The sequence below is a fragment of the Pinus tabuliformis genome, chromosome X, assembly GCF_031772625.1.
Source record: "Pinus tabuliformis cultivar Carrire ecotype Pingquan chromosome X, CPIR1, whole genome shotgun sequence".
Taxonomy (NCBI): Eukaryota; Viridiplantae; Streptophyta; class Pinopsida; order Pinales; family Pinaceae; genus Pinus; species Pinus tabuliformis.
In genome coordinates, this window is record NC_142308.1 from 641,381,387 (window position 1) to 641,402,432 (window position 21,046).

A 21,046-nucleotide genomic window follows, 5' to 3' on the forward strand; every position below is an offset into this window, starting at 1 on the left:
AGACCTCTCCCACCCCTCTGATCTCGCCAGCAGAAGCCTTCAGGAGGATTCTTACGCAGAGAGGGAAAAAACGAATGCAGCCTGAAGCCCCGAAGTTTATCAAAAAATTAGAAGAAATTCCAGAAATTGCTCTGCCAGAAGACCAGACAATCAAAATCGCCCTTGCCCTGGCTGACAGAGGTTTAGTAGCGCAATTTATGGGTCGATGGCCAACAACAAAATCGACTGATGAATGGGTGCAAAGAAACTGGAGACCCCTGCTTCCAAACAATGTGATCAGCTACGCGGTTGGAAGGGGCTTCTTCATCTTTGAATTCACTACCAAAGAAGACCGAGATCTGGTGTTCAGAAATGGCCCATATTTCATGGGAAACCAAGGTCTCTTTCTGAATAAATGGACACCCGACTTTGACCCCTCAGTCGATGTCCCAAAGGAGGTCCCTGTTTGGGTTCGGCTTCCCAATCTGCCAATACACTGTTGGAGCTATCAAGCACTGCAAAAGATAGGAAATGGACTGGGAAGATTCATCGACAAAGCTGATAACAAGGGCCAATACACCTGTGCCAGAATATGCGTGGAAGTGGATCTCGAAGCTGGGCTACCGGAAGCTATCAAGCTGACAGTGGGAGATTGGCACCACTACCAGAAGCTGGACTACGAACAACTTCCATTTAAATGCAGGATCTGCCATGAACACGGCCATTTTCAACGAAACTGCCCTAAAGCACCATCAGGGGACAAAGAGGAAGAAGAAGGATGGAAGGAAATAAAAAAAGGAAAGGTAGTCTCAAAGCCAAACGAGAAGAAGCAGACAGAACCAAAGGGAAACCCCCAGCCCAATGACAAAACCAAAACAGTCTCAAATGGAGGCCCATCCATAGCTGAAAAAGGGAGGCCTCAGAGAAACATGAAGAAACTGAAGGTCAGCCGAAGGAAAGGAAAGAATCCGAAGAAGAATCAAATCCCCAACTAACCAAGGCAGATCAAGGGGGAAAAGCAGGCGATGACGAGCATATTAGTCTTGCCACCGAATCAGGAGAAGAATCAGAAGAAAGAGAATCTGAATCAGACAGCTCTCAAATCTCCCCTATCAAATCAACCAGGGGCCGAAAATCCAAGAAGAAACAAAGAGAGGAGAAAACCTACATGGATGTTCTCCAAGGTTCCCAGAAAACCCTCAAGGGAATGATGAATACCAGATCTAGGCGCAAGAACAACAAGGCTCCAAAAGGAGCCACTCCCCCCCCCCCTCCAGTAAATAATGAAATACGTCTCCTGGAATTGCAGAGGATTAGGTAGCAGGCTGAAAGAAGAGGCCCTGAAAGACATTGTAAGGTTGCATATGCCTGAAATCCTTCTCATCCAGGAGACAAAGATGGAGGACACTCTTCTCCTCCAATCCTGCAAAACATTCTGGCGCAAAGGCCCTGGTAGAGCTGTCAGTGCTAGAGGTGCTTCTGGTGGGATCGCCTCCTTCTGGGACAGCTCCAAATACGACTTGATTCAAGAAGAAAGTGGCCAGCACTGGATTTTCACTCAGCTCCTTCACAAAGACTCTGGTCAACAAGTAAGTTTATTTAACCTTTACGCTCCAGTCTTGCCATCGGAGAAAAAAATTTGCTGGGACTCGCTCCAGTCCTTTCTTGTTTTGCACAATCCAGGAAATATCATTATTGCAGGGGATCTGAACGTTACTTTAGCTGCTGAAGAGAAAGAAGGTGCTTCACCTGTAAGGGACCCTGCCAGAGAATGGGTAGAAGACATCATGATCGATTGGGATTTGGAGGACATAAAACCTTCAGCTCGGAAATACACTTGGTCTAATAAAAGACTAGGTCCCAGCCATATAGCAGCTCGCTTGGACAGATTCCTTGTCCAAACCTCCTTCCTCACTAGTGGACTAATGACCTCATCCAAAATTCTGCCCAACTGCACCTCTGACCACAAACCCATAAGTCTGGAGCTTTCCATGGATAATTTCCTTGGACCCATTCCATTTAGATTTAGCCCTTTATGGATTCAGCAAGAGGGGTTCAATGAGGTGGTTGCTGAAGTCTGGAACCGGAAAATTCAGGGATCCCCTTTCTTCGTGTGGGAAGAAAAGTTGCGGGCTCTTAAGAGAAAGCTCAAGGAGTGGGCTAAAGCTTTGAAAACACCTGCTGCCAAGCGAAAAGAGTCTATAGAAAATCTTACTGCCCTCCAATCCTCAATGGAGAATTCAGTTATTACCCAAAGTCTGCTCCAAAAAGAAGTTGAGTTACAAAAAGCCTTTCATAAAGCCAGTAGGGACGAAGAGGAGTATTGGAGACAAAAATCTAGAAATTTATGGTTACAAGCCGGCGACAAAAATACTAGTTTCTTCCACAAGCATGCCGAAGCCAGAAAGCAATACAAAAATGTTTCAGAAATCCGATTCCAAGACACAGTGGTTAATGATTTTGAGGGCATAAAGAGAGCAGCATTCTCCTTTTTTAAAGATCTCTATTCAGCTCCTGATGACCAGCCTATAGATCCCCAAGCATATCCGTACAATCTGATCCCCTTCTGTGTGCAAGACCCCGTCAATAATATGCTGTCTGCCCCGATCAGCATGGATGAGCTCAAGAAAGCTTTGGATTGCATGGATCCGGATAAAGCGCCAGGGCCTGATGGGTTCACTGCCAGGTTCTTTCAGTCTTGCTGGTCAATTATCAACAAAGACCTTCTGAGAATGGTAAGGAAGTCCCAATTGTGTACTAAGATAGGAGGCAGCACCAATTCAGCCTTCCTGGCTTTGCTTCCGAAAGAAAAAGGAGCTTCTGAGTTCAGTAGATTTCGCCCCATTTCGTTGTGTAATACTAGCTATAAACTTATTACCAAAATAATATCCATGCGCCTCAAGAATATATTGCCGGACATCATACCGGAGAACCAAGGAGGCTTCATCAAAGGGAGAAAGATACTGGATAATATTGTACTGGTTCAAGAGGCAGTACATTCAAGTGTCCAGAGAAAAGAGAAAGGAATGGTAATAAAACTAGATCTGGCTAATGCCTTTGACAGGGTGAGGCATGACTTCCTGTTTGCAGTTATGACAAAAATGGGCTTTTCAACAAAATTCACAAATTGGGTGAAAGCCTGCATCGCCTCTCCTTGGATTGCTCCGCTGGTAAATGGAAGATCAACTGAATTTTTTACAGCTTCCAGGGGTTTAAGGCAAGGCTATCCGCTGTCCCCGCTTCTCTATGCTATACAAGCCTCAGTGCTGAGTTTCCAGCTCGACTACTGTCAGCAAATCCAAATTCTGCCAGGTCTCAGAATGGTGCGAAATGTCAAAGAAATAAACCATGCTCAATTTGCCGACGATACTCTGCTACTAAGTGGAGCGAGCATTATTTCGGCCAATTCTTTCAAAAAGGAACTGGACATCTATAAGGAAGCATCCGACAACAAGATTAACTATTCAAAAAGTACAATCTATGGCTGGAATTGCTCAGCTAAAAACCTTGCTGACATAGCTAGGCTTCTTGAAATGAAAATCTGTCAAGACTGGGATTCTTTCAAATATCTTGGGATCCCAATTTTCAGATCCATCCCCAAAGTTTCCCATTGGATGCCCCTTTTGGACAAGCTCAAACTCAGAATTAATGCCTGGGGAGCCTCCTGGCTGAACACTGCTGGGAAAATTATCCTTATAAAATCTGTCTTAACAAGCATGCCTCTGTTTCAGCATTCCATTCTCCTCGCTCCCAAAACCTTTCTCAGTAAAATGGATGGTATGCTGAGAAGATTTCTGTGGGAAGGGGGGAAAAACAATGAAAGAAGGCTTCATTTAGTAAATTGGGATACCATTAAGAAACCTTTCATAGAAGGAGGTCTGCAAATGAGAGACTTGGCTGCCCAAAATCTCGCTCTTGGCTCAAAAATATTGTGGAATATTGTGGCAGGGAAAATAAGCTGGAGCAAGAAAGTGCTGTGGAAGAAATACTTTCAAGGTCAACGATTGAGATGTTTGGATCTTCCTCCAAAAAATTCCAAAGGCTCCCCAATATCCAAACTTTGTATCGCTGCTCTGGACAACTTCAGCCCCAACCTCTATTGGATCCCAGGTAATGGGAAAAAAATAAGAATTTGGAATGATCAGATTCTTGGAGACCAGCCTCTTCATCATATAAAAGGCCTGGCAAATATTAAGCTATGGCTGCATTCCAACAACAAGGAAACTCTGTGGGACATAACCAACTGGACGGAGGATGCTGAAAGAAGATGGGACAGCTGGAATCTCGGGGAGGTACCACACCATTTGCAATCTGAAGCTTCTTTACTGTTAGACAATCTGCAAGGGAAATCACCATTATCAGCAACAACCAAGGATAAAAGAGGGTGGGGCTCCCATACTGGCTCCTTCTCGGTAGCTGAAGGATACAAAATTTTAATTGCTGTCCCGAATGTCCCTCCAGACCCAATGCAATGGAAATTCATATGGAGCTTTCCTTCTCTCCCTAAAATAGACTTTTTCTGCTGGACACTTGCTCATAATAGTATTCTCACAGGAGACAACCTGAGAAAACGGGGAATGGAAGGGCCTTCCAGATGCCCATTATGTATATCAGAGGAAGAAACAGCTGATCACCTGTTGCTGCTGTGCCCCTTTGCCAAGGCAGTCTGGAAAGGGGTCCTGAGTTCAAGGGTGGACAAGATTGAGCTACCAAGAAATGTGCCATCCCTGTTCTACGAGTGGGCCAAGCTACCTCCAATCTGCACCAACAATAAAAACCTCCTTAAGACTGCTTGGATGTGGACCCCTAAATACATCTGTTGGAAATTATGGCTGGAAAGGAACAACAGAATCTTCAGAGGAGAAATCTGCACTGTAAACAACGTTATATCCAAAATTAAAGCTTTATTGGGAGAGACTTTGGAAGCTAAGCCAGCCCTAAGGAATGAAGTAAAGCTGGACAATGAGGAGGAGCTGTGGCTAAAAGAAATCGCTCCGAATAATCAACCCATCCCTACTATTCCAACCACTTGCCATGCTAAGTGGGAAATTCGTCTGGAAGAACAGGAATTTCTAAAGTGGAGATCGGCACTAGATGACCATTGTCTTTTCTTCGACGGGGCCTCTAAAGGCAATCCAGGAGCTGCGGGTGGAGGTGGAGTGCTGCTGAAACCCGATGGGTCTACTTTACTCAAGTACCATTGGGGTCTGGGAATCGAATCAAATAATAGAGTTGAGGCTCTAGCTTTGTGGCAGGGGCTGACTCTGGCTCTAAAACGGAACATTCAAACATTGACGGTCTTCGGAGACTCTCGACTCATCATTCAAGCAATGAATTCTCCTTCGAATCAGTTGCAGATCCATTTAGGCCGAATTCTCAAGAAAATAAGACCCATGCTGGCTAAGTTTCGGAAAATCTCCTTCTTCCACATTATGAGGCAGCTTAATACTCAAGCTGATTCTGAAGCCAACCTTGGAGCTGCTAGAAGCCAAAGAACCCTATCATTCAACTTGGAAGATTCTCTCTGCATCATCCCATAATCGGATTAACCAGGAATACTGTTCTTCTTGAGGTTGTGGGGCTCAGCTACTGATCCAGATGTTTCGGAAACCCTTCAAGCTCCTTCAGGCTTTCGCTGTTCCAGCTACAGGAATCAGTTACACCAAGCACCAAGGACAGGCAACTAAGAAATGTCAGATGCATTGGATTCTCTGTCTCTGGCTGGCCCTATATTCTCTGTTCCAAGCAGGATCCGGCTTGAGCGTTGTGAGTTAGGCAGATTGCTTTTTGCAGGTGTGTTTAAGGAAGAAATAAAAGTGTTATCACAGGTTCCACAACCTCATTTCTGAAGTAAACCAAGAATGACAGCAAAAGACTGGATCTCTTCTGTCCTTTATCTCTCAAGCTTGTGGAGAATGGCAGCAGCATAAATTTTAGGCTCTTCGTTTCTACAGAAAGTTGTTCCAGTGTCAGGCTACTCCATATCCACCGGTGCCTTCGACTCGCCTCCTACAAAGGGATCTATGAATTCAGCATTAGCGCAAGCTGATCATTACATTGAAACTGTTAGTGCATCGATTTTGTAAACGACAGCAAGTGGTTATCCAAGGGATCAACCTGTGGATTACAGTTGAAACCATAATCGAAAAATCAAGGCGCTGGAAGGTTAGATTGAAGACTAGAGATGGAAAACGATATTCATACCCCCAAGTGGAAATAGCTCAGATCCGATTCGCTCCTCTGGCAACAGAGTTAGAGGACGGCTCCAGAAAGGCAAACTCAGGTTTTCAGAGACAGCAGGTAACATCAAGGTAAAGAACCCTTCGGCAGAGACACAACGTTTCTTCTCCAAAAGGCGACCCTGAGTCAAAGATTGATCATGGATCCGTGGATTTCATGAACTCAGAGAGAAATGAAACTGAGGAACTCAATCCAATGTAAAAGCAAGCGGTAGCTGTTTTGCCGCCTTTTAAATAAAAATCTAACCGTTAAAGTCAAAAAAAATAAAAATATTTAGGCAATGTGATTATCCACACTTTATAATTCAAAATTGTGATTTCATTTTGTTTTCAACAAATACATATTAGATTTTGGGCAAATTAGACCAAAAATAATATTCCAAATTTTTTTCTAAAACACATCACAAATAAACTATATTTGTATAACAATTTTTTCTATAGCAATGAATTAAAAAAAAAAAACAAACAAAAGAAGTTTAATTTGAAATTTTTAAAAGTTTTTTATTATTATAAATTTCATATAAAAATATTTTTTTAAAGTATGCATATTATTGTTATAAATTATTGTTTTCACACTTTTATTATTATAGATTTAAGAAAGAAAAATATTTTAAAAATATATATTCAAATTACGAGTTTGGTTAAATTAAAATTTTAATATTATGAAATTAAAATTAAATTATTAATATAAATTCATAATTTAAATTTTATTTATTAAATAATAAAAAATAAAAAATATATTAAATATAAAAACATATGTGGGGATATCAGGTAGTTAAATTATTAATACAAATTTAAATTGTGAGAAGATGCCTGCCTTTCCTCTTAGAATTTTTTTTAGTTGTTTTTTTCTTGATTCTAAGTTGTTTTTAAATTATTAATATAAATTCGTAATTTAAATTTAATTTATTAAATAATAAAAAATAAAAAATATATTAAATATAAAAAAAATATGTGGGGATATCAAGTAGTTAAATTATTAATACAAATTTAAATTATACAAATATGTGAGAAGATGCCTGCCTTTCCTCTTAGAAATTTTTTTTAGTTGTTTTTTCCTTGATTCTTTTATTTGTTTCTCTTTTCCAATTCATATTTATATATATTTTTTAAATTCGTAATTTATAAAATTTATATGCCTATTAATATTTCTACATACTATAAATAATTAATTATTGATAATGGTTTATTCTTTTTACATTTATATTTTTTTTCTCGAAATATTCATAATTCTTAGTTTTTGGTATTTTTATTTATTTTTTTAATTTTAATTTTTGATTAATTCTTATTCATATATATATATAATTTATGTTATTTATTTTATTTAGTATTTAACATTTTTTTATTCTTTAATTTATTATTTCCTTATTGTTTATTTTATTAATTTTTATGTTTTTGTCTTCATTATATATATATATATATATATATATATATATATATATGTCCACTAATATCAATGCAGTCTATCACACCTTAAGAAAATAAGAATCTAATTATGATTCTTCAAAAAATTATTTCTATGGTAAGAAAAAGGGGAAAGGACTTCGAGATCACTATAGTTGGGATGACTTAACAAGTCAAGAAGATTGGAAGTATTAGATTTTATTACATGTTAATGATTGAATATTAAGTGACTGAGGCTAGAATGCCATATATGTTGTGTTTACCAAAAATTTTGATAATGATGTTTTAATGAAATAGCAATTGTTTAATGTAGTTAAAAGAAACGGTTGCAAGGAAAAATAGTTACCCTCTACCTGAAAAAGGGAAGAGAGAGGGGAAATCCTTAAGTTGGGAGAGAGAAGGAAAAGTCACTGGGATTTTGCAAAAATAACGTTCAATAGAAAAGTAGGCTGGGCAGAAACACTGAGGCCCAAGGTACTGACTGTAACTGGACAATCCAGTGTGGAACACAAAAAGTGCTCTGGGGGGAGTCTGGACGTAATTGCCACACTCGTGGCTGGGAGGAAAAGAGACTTTCAGACCGATAGGTAAAACAACAATCTTCTGAGCCAAACAGATAAGTAAATATTAAACTCTCATGAGTAAATATTATGCTCTCTGATAAGTTCATTTATTTATAAATTCTAGGCAGAAAGAATAGCAGCGATCTAGTTAACCATTATCCGACCCAAGTCTTAGTTTATTTTGATAGATTAAAGAATGTAAAAATGAGATAAAATAACTGCATATAAGGATACCTTCAAGATGGTTCGGGGAACACTAGTATTGATGCGGGGAGCACTAGTGCTCCCCGAACCATCTTGCAAGTATCCTTATCGAACATTGTTTTTACACCTGCATCATCCAGCTTGCTTATGGAAATCGGATTTCTGGCCAATGCAGGAATATGCAGAACACTCGGAAGTGTTCTAACTGTTCCACCTTGCAACTTCAACTTATATTTATATCTTATTTGATGTTTAAAATGTAATCTTAAGACTTATACCTCGCACCTCAAGATTAATATGTCTAAAAATACATATGCCTTTCTAACTTGATACTAGATAAAAAACAATAACCACACATTACAATCCAATATCACTTTAAAAATATTCTTACAAAGTCTCTTAACAAATATGTAACCATAGATATTTTTATCATAAGCTACCATACAATAACGACTCTTAAGTATAAACAAAATATATATCGAAAAAATATGACAACTTAAATATATTTTCACATCCTCGACCCTAGAATATTCATTTATTTCTTTACATATGAATTATAGTTTATAGTTTATGTTCATATTCCATAGATTTTACATGTGAGAATCAACCCATTTAATAAACATGTACTTGTTATTTAACTTCTTTAACCTTTATTGAAACTGTGCATATACAGAAACTGTGCATATACGGAAGATGTGCGCATATACGGAAACTGGGCATATATGGAAGATATGCGCGTGTCTTCCGTGTATGCATAGTTTCCGTATATGCGCAAATTCCGCATATACGGAAGACACACGCACATCTTCCGTATATGCACAGTTTTCGTATATGAGCAGTTTCTATAACATAAATGAAGATGTGTACAAATTCCATATACAGAAATTGTGCATATACGGAAACTGTGCATATAGGGAAGATGTGCGCATATACGGAAACTGGGCATATACGGAAGACATGCCCATGTCTTCCGTATATCCCTAACTTTCCTGTATGTGCATACCTTCTGTACATGCACGTCGTTCGTGTATCTGCATCGCAGATGCGCAAATTCCATATACAGAAATTGGGCATATATGGAAATTGTGCATATACGGAAGACAAGCGAATGGCTTCCGTATATGCACAGTTTACGTACATGCGCAATTTCTGTATATTGAATTTGCGCGTATACAATGCAGATACACGAACGACGTGCATAATTGAAAGGCATGCACATATCTTCCGTATATGCCCAGTTTTCGTATATGCGCACATCTTCCGTATATGCCCAGTTTCCGTATATGCGCACATCTTCTGTATATGCTCAGTTTCCGTATATGCGCACATCTTCCGTATATGCCCAGTTTCCATATATGCGCACATCTTCCGTATATGCCCAGTTTCCGTATATGCGCACATCTTCCGTATATGCCCAGTTTCTGTATATGCGCACATCTTCCGTATATGCCCAGTTTCCGTATATGCACACATCTTCCGTATATGCCCAGTTTCCGTATATACACACATCTTTCGTATATGCCCAGTTTCCGTATATGCGCACATCTTCTGTATATGCCCAGTTTCCGTATATGCACACATCTTCCGTATATTCCCAGTTTCCGTATATGCGCACATCGTCCGTATATGCCCAGTTTCCGTATATGCGCACATCTTCCGTATATGCCACATCTTCCGTATATGTCTAGTTTCCGTATATGCCCAGTTTCCGTATATGCGTACATCTTCCGTATATGCCCAGTTTCCGTATATGCGCACATCTTCCGTATATTCCCAGTTTCCGTATATGCGCACATCTTCCGTATATGCCCAGTTTCCGTATATGCGCACATCTTCCGTATATGCCCAGTTTCCGTATATGTGCACATCTTCCGTATATGCCCAGTTTCCGTATATGTGCACATCTTCCGTATATGCCCAGTTTCCGTATATGCACACATCTTCCGTATATGCACACATCTTCCGTATATGCTCAGTTTCCGTATATGCACACATCTTCCGTATATGCCCAGTTTCCGTATATGCACACATCTTCCGTATATACCCAGTTTCTGTATATGCACACATCTTCCGTATATGCCCAGTTTCCGTATATGCACACATCTTTCGTATATGCCCAGTTTCCGTATATGCGCACATCTTCCGTATATGCCCAGTTTCCGTATATGCGCACATCTTCCGTATATGCCCAGTTTCCATATATGCGCACATCTTCCGTACATGCTTAGTTTCCGTATATGCGCACATCTTCCGTATATGCCCAGTTTCCATATATGCGCACATCTTCCGTATATGCCCAGTTTCCGTATATGCGCACATCTTCCGTATATGCCCAGTTTCCGTATATGCGCACATCTTCCGTATATGCACACATCTTCCATATATGCACAGTTTCCGTATATGCACACATCTTCCATATATGCACACATCTTCCGTACATGCCCAGTTTCTGTATATGCACACATCTTCCGTATATGCACACATCTTCTGTATATAACCAGTATTAATGCACCTACCTGACACCAGATTGACGTCACCCGGAGAGCCAATCATGGGGATGCATCCATGCATCCACATCTCATCACTCAGCTCCGGCAATGCATGTTCCTGCCCGCGTCCGGCGCCGGTGTCCCTGCCCGCCTCCGATTTGAGGACTTAATGAGGTTCACCAACCTACGCATTAATGTTCATAAACTCTGCCGGGATCCATAGTTTACCCGCCTCTGTAGTTTACCAACCCACGCATTAATGTTCGTAAACTCTACCGGGATCCATAAACTCCATACACCAACCGGACTGAAGGGAATACGCGGATTCAGACCCTGCAACCATCGAAGAAGAGCACGGCAGAGCAGCGACGAACAGAGATTGGTGATCCCCTGCAGCCATTGGAAACCGGTAACGCTCTACCACCATTCATGCTAGTACTGTTACACTTCTGTACTTCAGAATTTGGTTTTATGAGGGTGTCTGATAAAAATATTCTATAGGATATCTATCTTTGTAGGACGATAAATATATCGTTAACTCTACACTTTATAATCTGTTTTCCAATGGCTCCATTTACAATATTCTCTGTTTTTCCAAGTCATAAATTGAACTTTCTGGCTGCCATTATTGGATTGCATTGAACAGGTTAGAGATTTTCTTTTATGCGTTTATTTTTTGCAGTGCTTTTAATGTTCTTGCTATTCTTGGCCTCAACTTTCATTGGGTATTTGCATAGTTACCAAATCAGGCCCACTCAAGTTAACTATTTTGAACTGCATCAATTTTCTGCATTGACTTTTAATGTTGTTGGTATTCCTGGCCTGAACTTTCATTGGGTGTTCTGAACTTTCATTGGGTATTTGCACAGTTATCAAATCACGGTTATTTTAATGTTGTTGCAATTCTTGGCCTCAACTTTCATTGGTTATTCACACAGTTATCAAATTAGGCCCACTCAAGTTAACTATTTTGAACTGGGTCCATTTTCTGGAGTGATTTTTAATGTGGTTGGTATTCCTAGCCTAAACTTTCATTGTGTATTCCATGATTGAAGTTTCTTATTTTCTTAGATCTTTTTACTTTCCTTGAGCTTCTTACTCTGATTTTCTATTTTTGTAAGTTATAAAATCATTCGATACTAGATAGAAAAACCATGTATGAAACCCTTTGTTTCTAAAAAAAAATATAAATACCCAACTCTTCTACTTTTGAACCTCTAACTTTTTATCGACAATCCAGATAAAAAGTAATATGTCTTCTTGATTGAGTTGTTCTGTCTTCTTGATTGAGTTGTTCCACTCAGCCCCTGCAGCAAGTCCGCTAACTATTCAGATTGTTTCAGTGAGCTCCTCATCCTGTCTCCGCAGATGATCCACGGTTCTGTCTCTCTGCCTTGACAAGGATGTAATTACAGACCGACCCCATTACATATGAATTCTTAAATAGAATAAAATGAGATTATATTCAACCTAAATTCTTAAATAGAATATTAATTCTTCCAAAATTAAACATGATTATACATCCAAATACTTGTATATAATACGATTAAAGTTGGTAATTTTTTTTATATATATTATTCAATGTAGAAATGAATAAAGCCAAAAAACGAAAACTTAACTTACTCAGTTCCCCCTATCATATTTTCAGTTCAGTATCCATTATTCTTCGAAAATAAAATTTGTTCAAATTATGTGTCATGTTTATATTTTTATTTTGAAGGTAGATCTCATATTTATTTAGGGGTAAAAATGAGAATAATGGGTTTACTTCAATTTTATCCATGAAATCTTGGAAATATTTCAGTTTTATTTAGTTATCTCAAAAAAAAAAGTTCATGTAATTTTAATTATCGGATGTTTTTTTTGTCTTCTTTAGGGTAATTATTCTCATGGAAATTTGGGACTTCTTAGAATCTTAATTTTCAAATTTGATAGTTCTCAACATTCCATGTTTCAGTGATATAATTTGCATATTTCAAATTTTAACTACCCTGTCGTAACTGTTATCAAATCAAATCAGTTCAGTTCCCCATTATTTTCAGTTTATCCATTATTCTTCGAAAATAAAATTTGTTCAAATTATGTGTCATGTTTATATTTTTATTTTGAAGGTAGATCTCATATTTATTTAGGGGTAAAAATGAGAATAATGGGTTTACTTCAATTTTATCCATGAAATCTTGGAAATATATCAGTTTTATTTAAAAGTTGATAGTTATGGTAACCACAAAAAAATAGATATGAATATTGATTTTTATTTTAAAGTGTTTTTATGATGTTTTTAACAACAATATTGTTTACATATTCATTATAAGGAAGTAAGAAAATGGAGGACAATAGACATGAATGGGAGGTAACTATCAAAGGCACCAAGCAATTGTTCACTTGTCTTGTTGGTGATTGTGTGGGGAACTTGAGTCGATCTAAGCTATCTGGCCTTAATCATCATCGGGCTACCAACCACAATCTCCCACCAATTCCTCCACGTCAAAGAGGTCGAGTAAGAGATGCAAATGCTACATGGGCGGTTAAATCTACAAGTGTAGTAAAAAGGCAAAATGCCAAAATACAATATGATTTAGATGCAAGGCTATGTCGTGCACGACAACAAGCATATAAAAGATTTGTTAATGAAGAAATTCTTTCAGCTGTAAGTATTTATTAGTATTTATTTGTATATGCTTTTTTATTAATATTGTCAATGAAGAAATTCTTTCAGCTGTAAGTATTTATTAGTATTTATCTGTATATGTTTTTTATTAATATTAATTTATTGTTGTGGACTAAATTCATTGAAACTTGTTTTCGTAGTCAGTTGTTACATTTGATCAGCTTAATGATACTGCAAAGCAAAGGATTTGTGAAAAAATTCAACGTTGGGATCAAAGTCTACCTCGTAGACGTATGGAGACAATGAAGCACATAGACATTGCTTTAAAAGAGAAAGCAAGGACTGAGGTTCCTGATGATGTGGGGGAAGAAAGATTAGATGGGCATAACTATATATTAAACTTTGATGAAACTAATCAGGAGAATGACAACACAGTTGAGTCCATTTTTTTGCGTATATTAATTTTTTATACATTTTAACATTAAATAATATTTATATTTATTATAATTGTATACTAATTTCTCATTGTTATTGATATGCGTAGCCTAATCAACAAAATTCCCCAAGTTCAAGCCACCAAGTATTACGCCGCTCACCTAGATTTCAAGGTTTTCAAGGGGTTATTGGGCCAGTAAGTTTTTAATCCATATAACCTATTCCACTAAAAACATTAATATATAAATTGTTATGTTTTACCATAATGATGGGATGAGAAATGGATGTTTTGTATTATATATCGTTATCCTTGATTTGTTTTGATTATGTGTGTGTGTGTTATTTCTTATTTATGGTGCAGTTGTTCCCTTTGGAACCATCACAATCAATGAAAACCCCTTGTCGAAGTCTTAAGAAGAATGGAAATGAAATGGTTCAAATTCTAGAACCATCTTCACGTCCAATGTCACAATGCAAGGTAAGCTATTTATACTCTTGTAAATTTAGCATATTTTTACATTTAATTCTATTTGAGTCATACTTATATCTATGTATAATCTAATGTTCAGAGTAATGAATATACATTTCCTAAAAAACCTTTGCACATGTATGATGGTGGACATGATACTCACCAAAAATCACATTCTCCTCAACCATTGTGGCATTCACCTAGACTTCAAGATAAATTAAGAGAGGTAAGTTATATACTACATATCTTAGCTCATAATAACATTGACATATATTTTTATGACTAGTTAATGCATTTTCTTTTCATATTCGTTACATGTTCCCCATATTCTCATTATATCTATATAGATTTTGATATTTGTTGATAGCTAGTCAATGCATTGTCTTTTCATATTCGTTACATGGTCCGCATATTTTCGTTATATCTATGTGGATTTTGATATTTATTGATAATGTTTTAATTTCCACAGAAAACAAAAAAGATAAATGTTGATGCTATGGTTAAAAGGACCAAAATCACGCCAAAGGACTTGAAAGCATGTGGGTTCAAGTCACGCAAACAATACATAGAGCATATATGCTCAACTAGCATTGCTCTCACTAAACCCACTAGGCTTGCTACTTTGAAGGCTAAACATTCCAGCAAGTTGTGATTGGAGGAAGTTACAAGCTTGAATCTTAGAAATAAATGTTAAATTTACCTTGTTATTGAATTTACATAATATATGTATTTAATTTATATAGAAATTGCAATTGGTGAAAGAAATATCCTCGCTGTCAAATCTTTGAAATCAACGTTGAATATTTGGAAATATACTCTGGCGAACAAGCTTGTCATTGAATTTTCTTAATATGTGGATTTGTTTGACCAACCTTCGTCTTTGAATTTGCTTATTAGATAGATTTATTCGATATTTCATTCACTCCATTTGACAGAGTTGTCAACATTGTTGTTAAATTCCCAAAAAAATTTAGATTTCGGTAAACGAGTGATATGAACCCAGCACAATTTTAATATTTTCTATTTTGTAAACGATTTTAATAAAGTGATTTTAAAATATTATTGCGAGAGTTGATCATCATCTTTTTAATTCGGGTTCAAGTTTTTTTTTCTCATTCAAGTTATTCTTTTGTAATTGTGGCCAGTATTGTGAAATGTATTATGTATATATACAAACAATTTTAATAGTTGAAAGGGTAATGATATTTTTTATTCATATTTATATAGGTATTATTTTATTTTTATTTTGAATTGTAAAATAAATTCTATAAGTAAATGGGTTATTTTGGAAATATTTTAAGAAAATGTATTTAAGAATAAATTTCTATTTGAAAAAAATTACATTATTTATATAAAAATATTTATCATATAAAAATCGATTATTATCAAAATATTTATGATTCAAGCAATGTTCTTAAATGGTATATTAGCTAGTTTACATTGAGTATGGCATGAAACATTTTTTATTTTTATAAAAAATGTAATGTATTATAATAAATAAGATACATATGGAAATTTGGTATCCCTAAGTTAGTTAAGTGGTTAGTGAATTACTTTAAATGGTTAACTGTTTTGAATTTTATATGGCCAGTATTGTGAAATGTATTATGTATATATACAAACAATTTTAATAGTTGAAAGGGTAATGATATTTTGTATTCATATTTATATAGGTATTATTTTATTTTTATTTTGAATTGTAAAATAAATTCTATAAGTAAATGGGTTATTTTGGAAATATTTTAAGAAAATGTATTTAAAAATAAATTTCTATTTAAAAAAAATTACATTATTTATAGAAAAATATTTATCATATAAATCGATTATTATCAAAATATTTATGATTCAAGAAGTGTTCTTAAATGGTGTATTAGCTAGTTTACATTGAGTATCGCATGAAACATTTTTTATTTTTTATAAAAAAGTGTAATGTATTATAATAAATAAGATACATATGGAAATTTGGTATCCCTAAGTTAGTTAAGTGGTTGAGCCCCAAGGGTTAGCTCAATCGGTCAAGTCGGGGCCTCGCCAATGGGAGGTCTCAGGGTCGAAACCCGAAAGCTCTTGGGGTTAGGTCTGTGGTGACCGAGGGGTGGACCCCCTTCGGGTGGGGTCCACCCAGATTTATCGAACCTGGAGTAGCGGATCAACCGACCAGGGTTCGTGAACCAGCTGGAAAAAAAAAGTTAGTTAAGTGGTTAGTGAATTACTTTAAATGGTTAACTGTTTTGAATTTTATATGGTTTCTATCTCCAAAACAAATGCATTTCAAGCTAATGAAATGTTACATGGTGCTAATTATTATTCTAAAAATGTTTATCCAAATTAATTTTAATTTTTATTCATATCTTTTTCCTTTCTTTCTTTTTCCTACTTTTTTAACACCCCATATAATAGGTTTTACAATGCACATTTAAATTTATTTTGAATGAGACTTCTTTTTCTTATTATTGGCTTGATTTATTTCTAAACTCTATCATAGGGAAACATAGGCAAAGTCATCTACCCTATAAGTTGGAGAACCACATTGACCTCTATCAAGGAGGTGCTCTTCCAAATGTGTCATTTCATAAGACTACCATGATTCTCATCTCACATGATATTCATCTAGCATTTGAGATTGAGATGGATTCCTATAAACATGCCATATGGGTGGTATAAATTAAATGTTCAAGATCCATCACCAACATATGTATATATTGGTTTAAGTAGTGAACATTCACTACAATATTTACTCAAGAAATAAACTATTGTTCACAATGATAATAAGCACCTTGAAATTCCACAAACATAGAATAGCATTATGATGAATGTTACGTGAAGTCAATCACTTATTTGTTAGTATAAATTAAACATCATGATTAATTACCAAAAGGAAAGCACAAATAATGACACTGATCTCCTATCATGGTGACTAGCAATTGGATTGATGATGGTTTTGCAATTTAACACTATGGTTTAAATGTTTTCAAATAAGCTTAAGTGTGTCTATACTTTATATGCATATACAAATTCTATGGAATTTTATGATAAAAACAAAACATGAATAACTATAAGACAACCTAGAAAAAAAAAACATTTTGTTAAAGTTGAATTCTGTTTGTGCTACTTCAAGATTTCACATATTACCACTATTGCATGAGGAACACCATTCTCAAAAATATCAAACATGGTCAATGGGGTCTAGCATGGGTGGTTAAAGTAGTGTGTGATTTTCCTTTGTATCTAAGTTTGATTACCTATGAAGTACATGCTTGTTTTTCATGGCTAATTTGCCTCCACAAGGAACCACTTCATATGGGTGGAGATCAATGCAATTTCTGGTAAATTTGGAAAAATATATCATCCCTAGCCATGATCAATTAGATTTTTTTTCTCATTTACAAGTTATATGTTAAATTTACATTCTTGGAGAATAAATTTCAAACAAATAAAATATTAGGAAACTTTGGGGTGGAGAAGAATACCATACTATAAATATATTTCTTATTTTCATAGATGACACAAATGGTAACCACATTTTTCAAATATTGTTTTCTCTGAATAACATTTAATTCAATAATTTAAAATTTGTGAAAATTTCTTGGAGTTTTATTAATGAGAAAACCATGGGAATTAATTTTAATATATTTATTGGATGTTTGTTGACCATTAATAGGGATAATGACTATCTTATCTTAGTTGTGGATCACTTCAATGAAATTATCATAATGATACCATATAAAAAAAATACTTTTAGTCCATTATGTATAAAAATATACTTTTAATGCATTACGTCAAATACTTATTCTATGATAAGGTGTGGATGTATTTTTGTTTACCATTAATAACTGTAACATGATTATGAGAGTAGATGACACAACTAGATTTCACCAACATTGTTTTCATTAAATAACACCAATAAGAAGAAGTGTATCACATGTGAGAAATACCATTACACCAAATACTAATAATAAAAAATATAAGAAAGAAAAAAAAAATTGGTTTGAAGAACTTGCTCCACAAGTAGGAATGACTTAAAAGTCTTAAAAAAGTGGACAAATCCATGTTCAAAACGGTATTTAAATGTGTAATTATATTTTATTTTTACTAATAGAAGGATGATACGAGTTAAGGGGAACACCCTATCGATTTAGATGAAAGAGGGATACTAAATCCGTAACTTGTACTCCAAATTGATTCAATGGGTAGTGAGGATTTATTACACTAATTAAAATACTAAACATGGCAATGATCTATTTGAGGTCTTATGTAATAAAAATTTATTTATAAGAAATATCAAATGATTAAAAATAAATATTATTGTTGAAAATATGAATCGATATACAAAATATCTAATCATAAACTTACTTTTATACATCACTCTCCTAATAGATCCTTGCCTCTAAATCTTGAGGGAAAAAGAGTAGCTCATGCTATATGGGGTCCTTTTCCTACTTTTTTCAAATTTTGTTTGTGTATGACCAATTGCACTTAACTTTAATGGATAAGAGGTTTTAAGATGACCATCAGTAATGAGGACAAATAACTTAGTATCATATTATATTGAAGATGCTTAATATGGTGATAAGAGTAAATATTGCTCAATGCACATACTAGGAATCATATGATTAGTAATTCCATCCCACATAAATGCAAAATATAGTTGTAACAAAGAAGATAAATTTTCTTATAGAGAATGTTCAAGTTGAAAAAGCTCAAACAATCCGATTCATGGCTTTCCTCAATGATTTCTACTTGCATTTCCACTCACAAATAGTCATGAAAAGTGTGGATTTAGATTGTGATATGAAATATATATATATATAATATACACAATTATAATCCCCTTATTCTTGTTGCCAAAGATTTTTATTAACTATATCTATAAGGTCATCAGAATTATTGTTTCATAGTTAGCATCAACACAACAAATGGAGTGTTATCACCAAAAAATTGATCATCTAGCCTAATTTACTAGATGGATCGAAGTGCACCATGTAAAGCCAATTTTACCATAGTAAAATTGCTTTCACTGTGAGAAATTACTTAATAAACCTCATTTGTTAAGTAATTTATAGTTAAACTAATGAAGAATAATTAAATAAATTACTACTTATTTGATTTTATTCTAGGAATAGTTAATTAAACCATTTTTCAATTATTATTCGTTGTCATACTTGACCCAATCATGAAAAATTAATAGATAAATCATAAATTATCTTATTTTTCTCTAAGAATAATTAATTAATCACTAATTAATTATTATTCTTTGTCAAATTTAACTAAAACCCTTAGGAATAATTAAATAAATCCTTCTTTGTTTATTATTCCTCAACTGATTCCTCGAGATGATAAATAAATTATTTATTTATTTATTATTTCTAAATAAAAGTTTAAACACTTTTTCCCTCCTAACCAAATATAATAAAGTATTTCAAGTGGTTATTCTAAGAATGGGGTTAATAATTTTTTATTATTGCTCATTATTCGAGAATAACTCAATATTTTATTATAAATAGAAGGGTTTTCCATTCATTATTCACTTCTGATTATTTTCATTGTTGCACACATTGTTGTAACTCTGACTATTTTCATTGTTGCACACGATATTTTTGTTGGGTTTACACATTATAGAGGAGAGAGACTCTATACAAGTTGAAGATGTTTGAGGACAGCCACGAACCCATCCCATAGAGGGGGATTGGCAACATTTATTTGTTCCCTTCACAGGTGTTATAACAAAATTATTCTGTGTATATCTGGTTTCTATTGGATGATTGGAGTTATTACTATTTATTTTTGTTGTTTAACTATGATTGTGGCATAGATCCGAATTTTGGTAGGATTTGCTTCTATGAGTTGCTGGAGATCTATAATGTTTAGCAACCATTTATGTTATTGAGATTGTTTGTCATCCACAATCTTAAGTGGGTTCTTTTTGTACATGTTTGAGAAGAAAACACTACAACAAAATTGGTGACTCCACTGGAATTATACTTCAGATCCAGAAACCTTGGTGACCTTCAGTTTTCAGCTTAGAGTTTCATCTTTTTTAAGTCTCGTAATGTTTCCTAGCTTTTTAATCTTATATATGTTAAAATTTTTAGTTTCACAAGCTTTCTGCTCTTTTCCGCAGGTCACAGGAACTAGCTGCGACAGAGATGACAATTTTTTCCGAGATTCTCTGAATGAGAATCAAGGAGCAGAAATTGCACTTTTTAGCCCAAAAAGTGGGAACTAAAGTCTAGAGCGCACCTTTTAGCCCAAAAAGTGCAATCTTACTTGAAAACAGGTTAGTACTTGTGATTTTTGGGTTTTTGGTTTTTTTCCGTATATGTCCAGTTTCCGTATATGCGCACATCTTCCATATATGCCCAGTTTTCGTATATGCCCACATCTTCCGTATATGCCCAGTTTCCGTATATGCGCACAGCTTCCGTATATGCCCAGTTTCCGTATATGCGCACATCTTCCGTATATGCCCAGTTTCCATATATGCGCACATCTTCCGTATATGCCAAGTTTCCGTATATGCGCACATCTTCCGTATATGCCCAGTTTCCGTATATGCGCACATCTTCCGTATATGCACAGTTTCCGTATATGCGCACATCTTCCGTATATGCCCAGTTTCCGTATATGCACACATCTTCCGTATATGCCCAGTT

At 35.3% G+C, this 21,046-nt stretch overlaps 2 protein-coding genes across 2 annotated transcripts; both read left to right on the plus strand.

Moving 5' to 3' along the window:
• The first annotated feature begins 1,004 nt into the window (after positions 1–1,004).
• On the plus strand, positions 1,005–5,519 carry LOC149141626 (uncharacterized). The gene is made up of 5 exons (XM_089451283.1): positions 1,005–1,153; positions 1,289–1,452; positions 1,597–2,575; positions 3,044–3,744; positions 3,928–5,519. Exons 1-5 carry the CDS (start codon positions 1,005–1,007, stop codon positions 5,517–5,519), a joined length of 3,585 nt encoding a protein of 1,194 aa, XP_089307409.1.
• A 7,685-nt stretch (positions 5,520–13,204) lies between these two features.
• Positions 13,205–20,619, plus strand: LOC149141627 (uncharacterized). Its single transcript, XM_089451284.1, has 4 exons — positions 13,205–13,528; positions 13,690–13,928; positions 14,034–14,097; positions 20,515–20,619. The coding sequence occupies exons 1-4, from the start codon at positions 13,205–13,207 to the stop codon at positions 20,617–20,619; spliced, it is 732 nt and encodes a 243-aa protein (XP_089307410.1).
• The last annotated feature ends 427 nt before the right edge of the window (positions 20,620–21,046 follow it).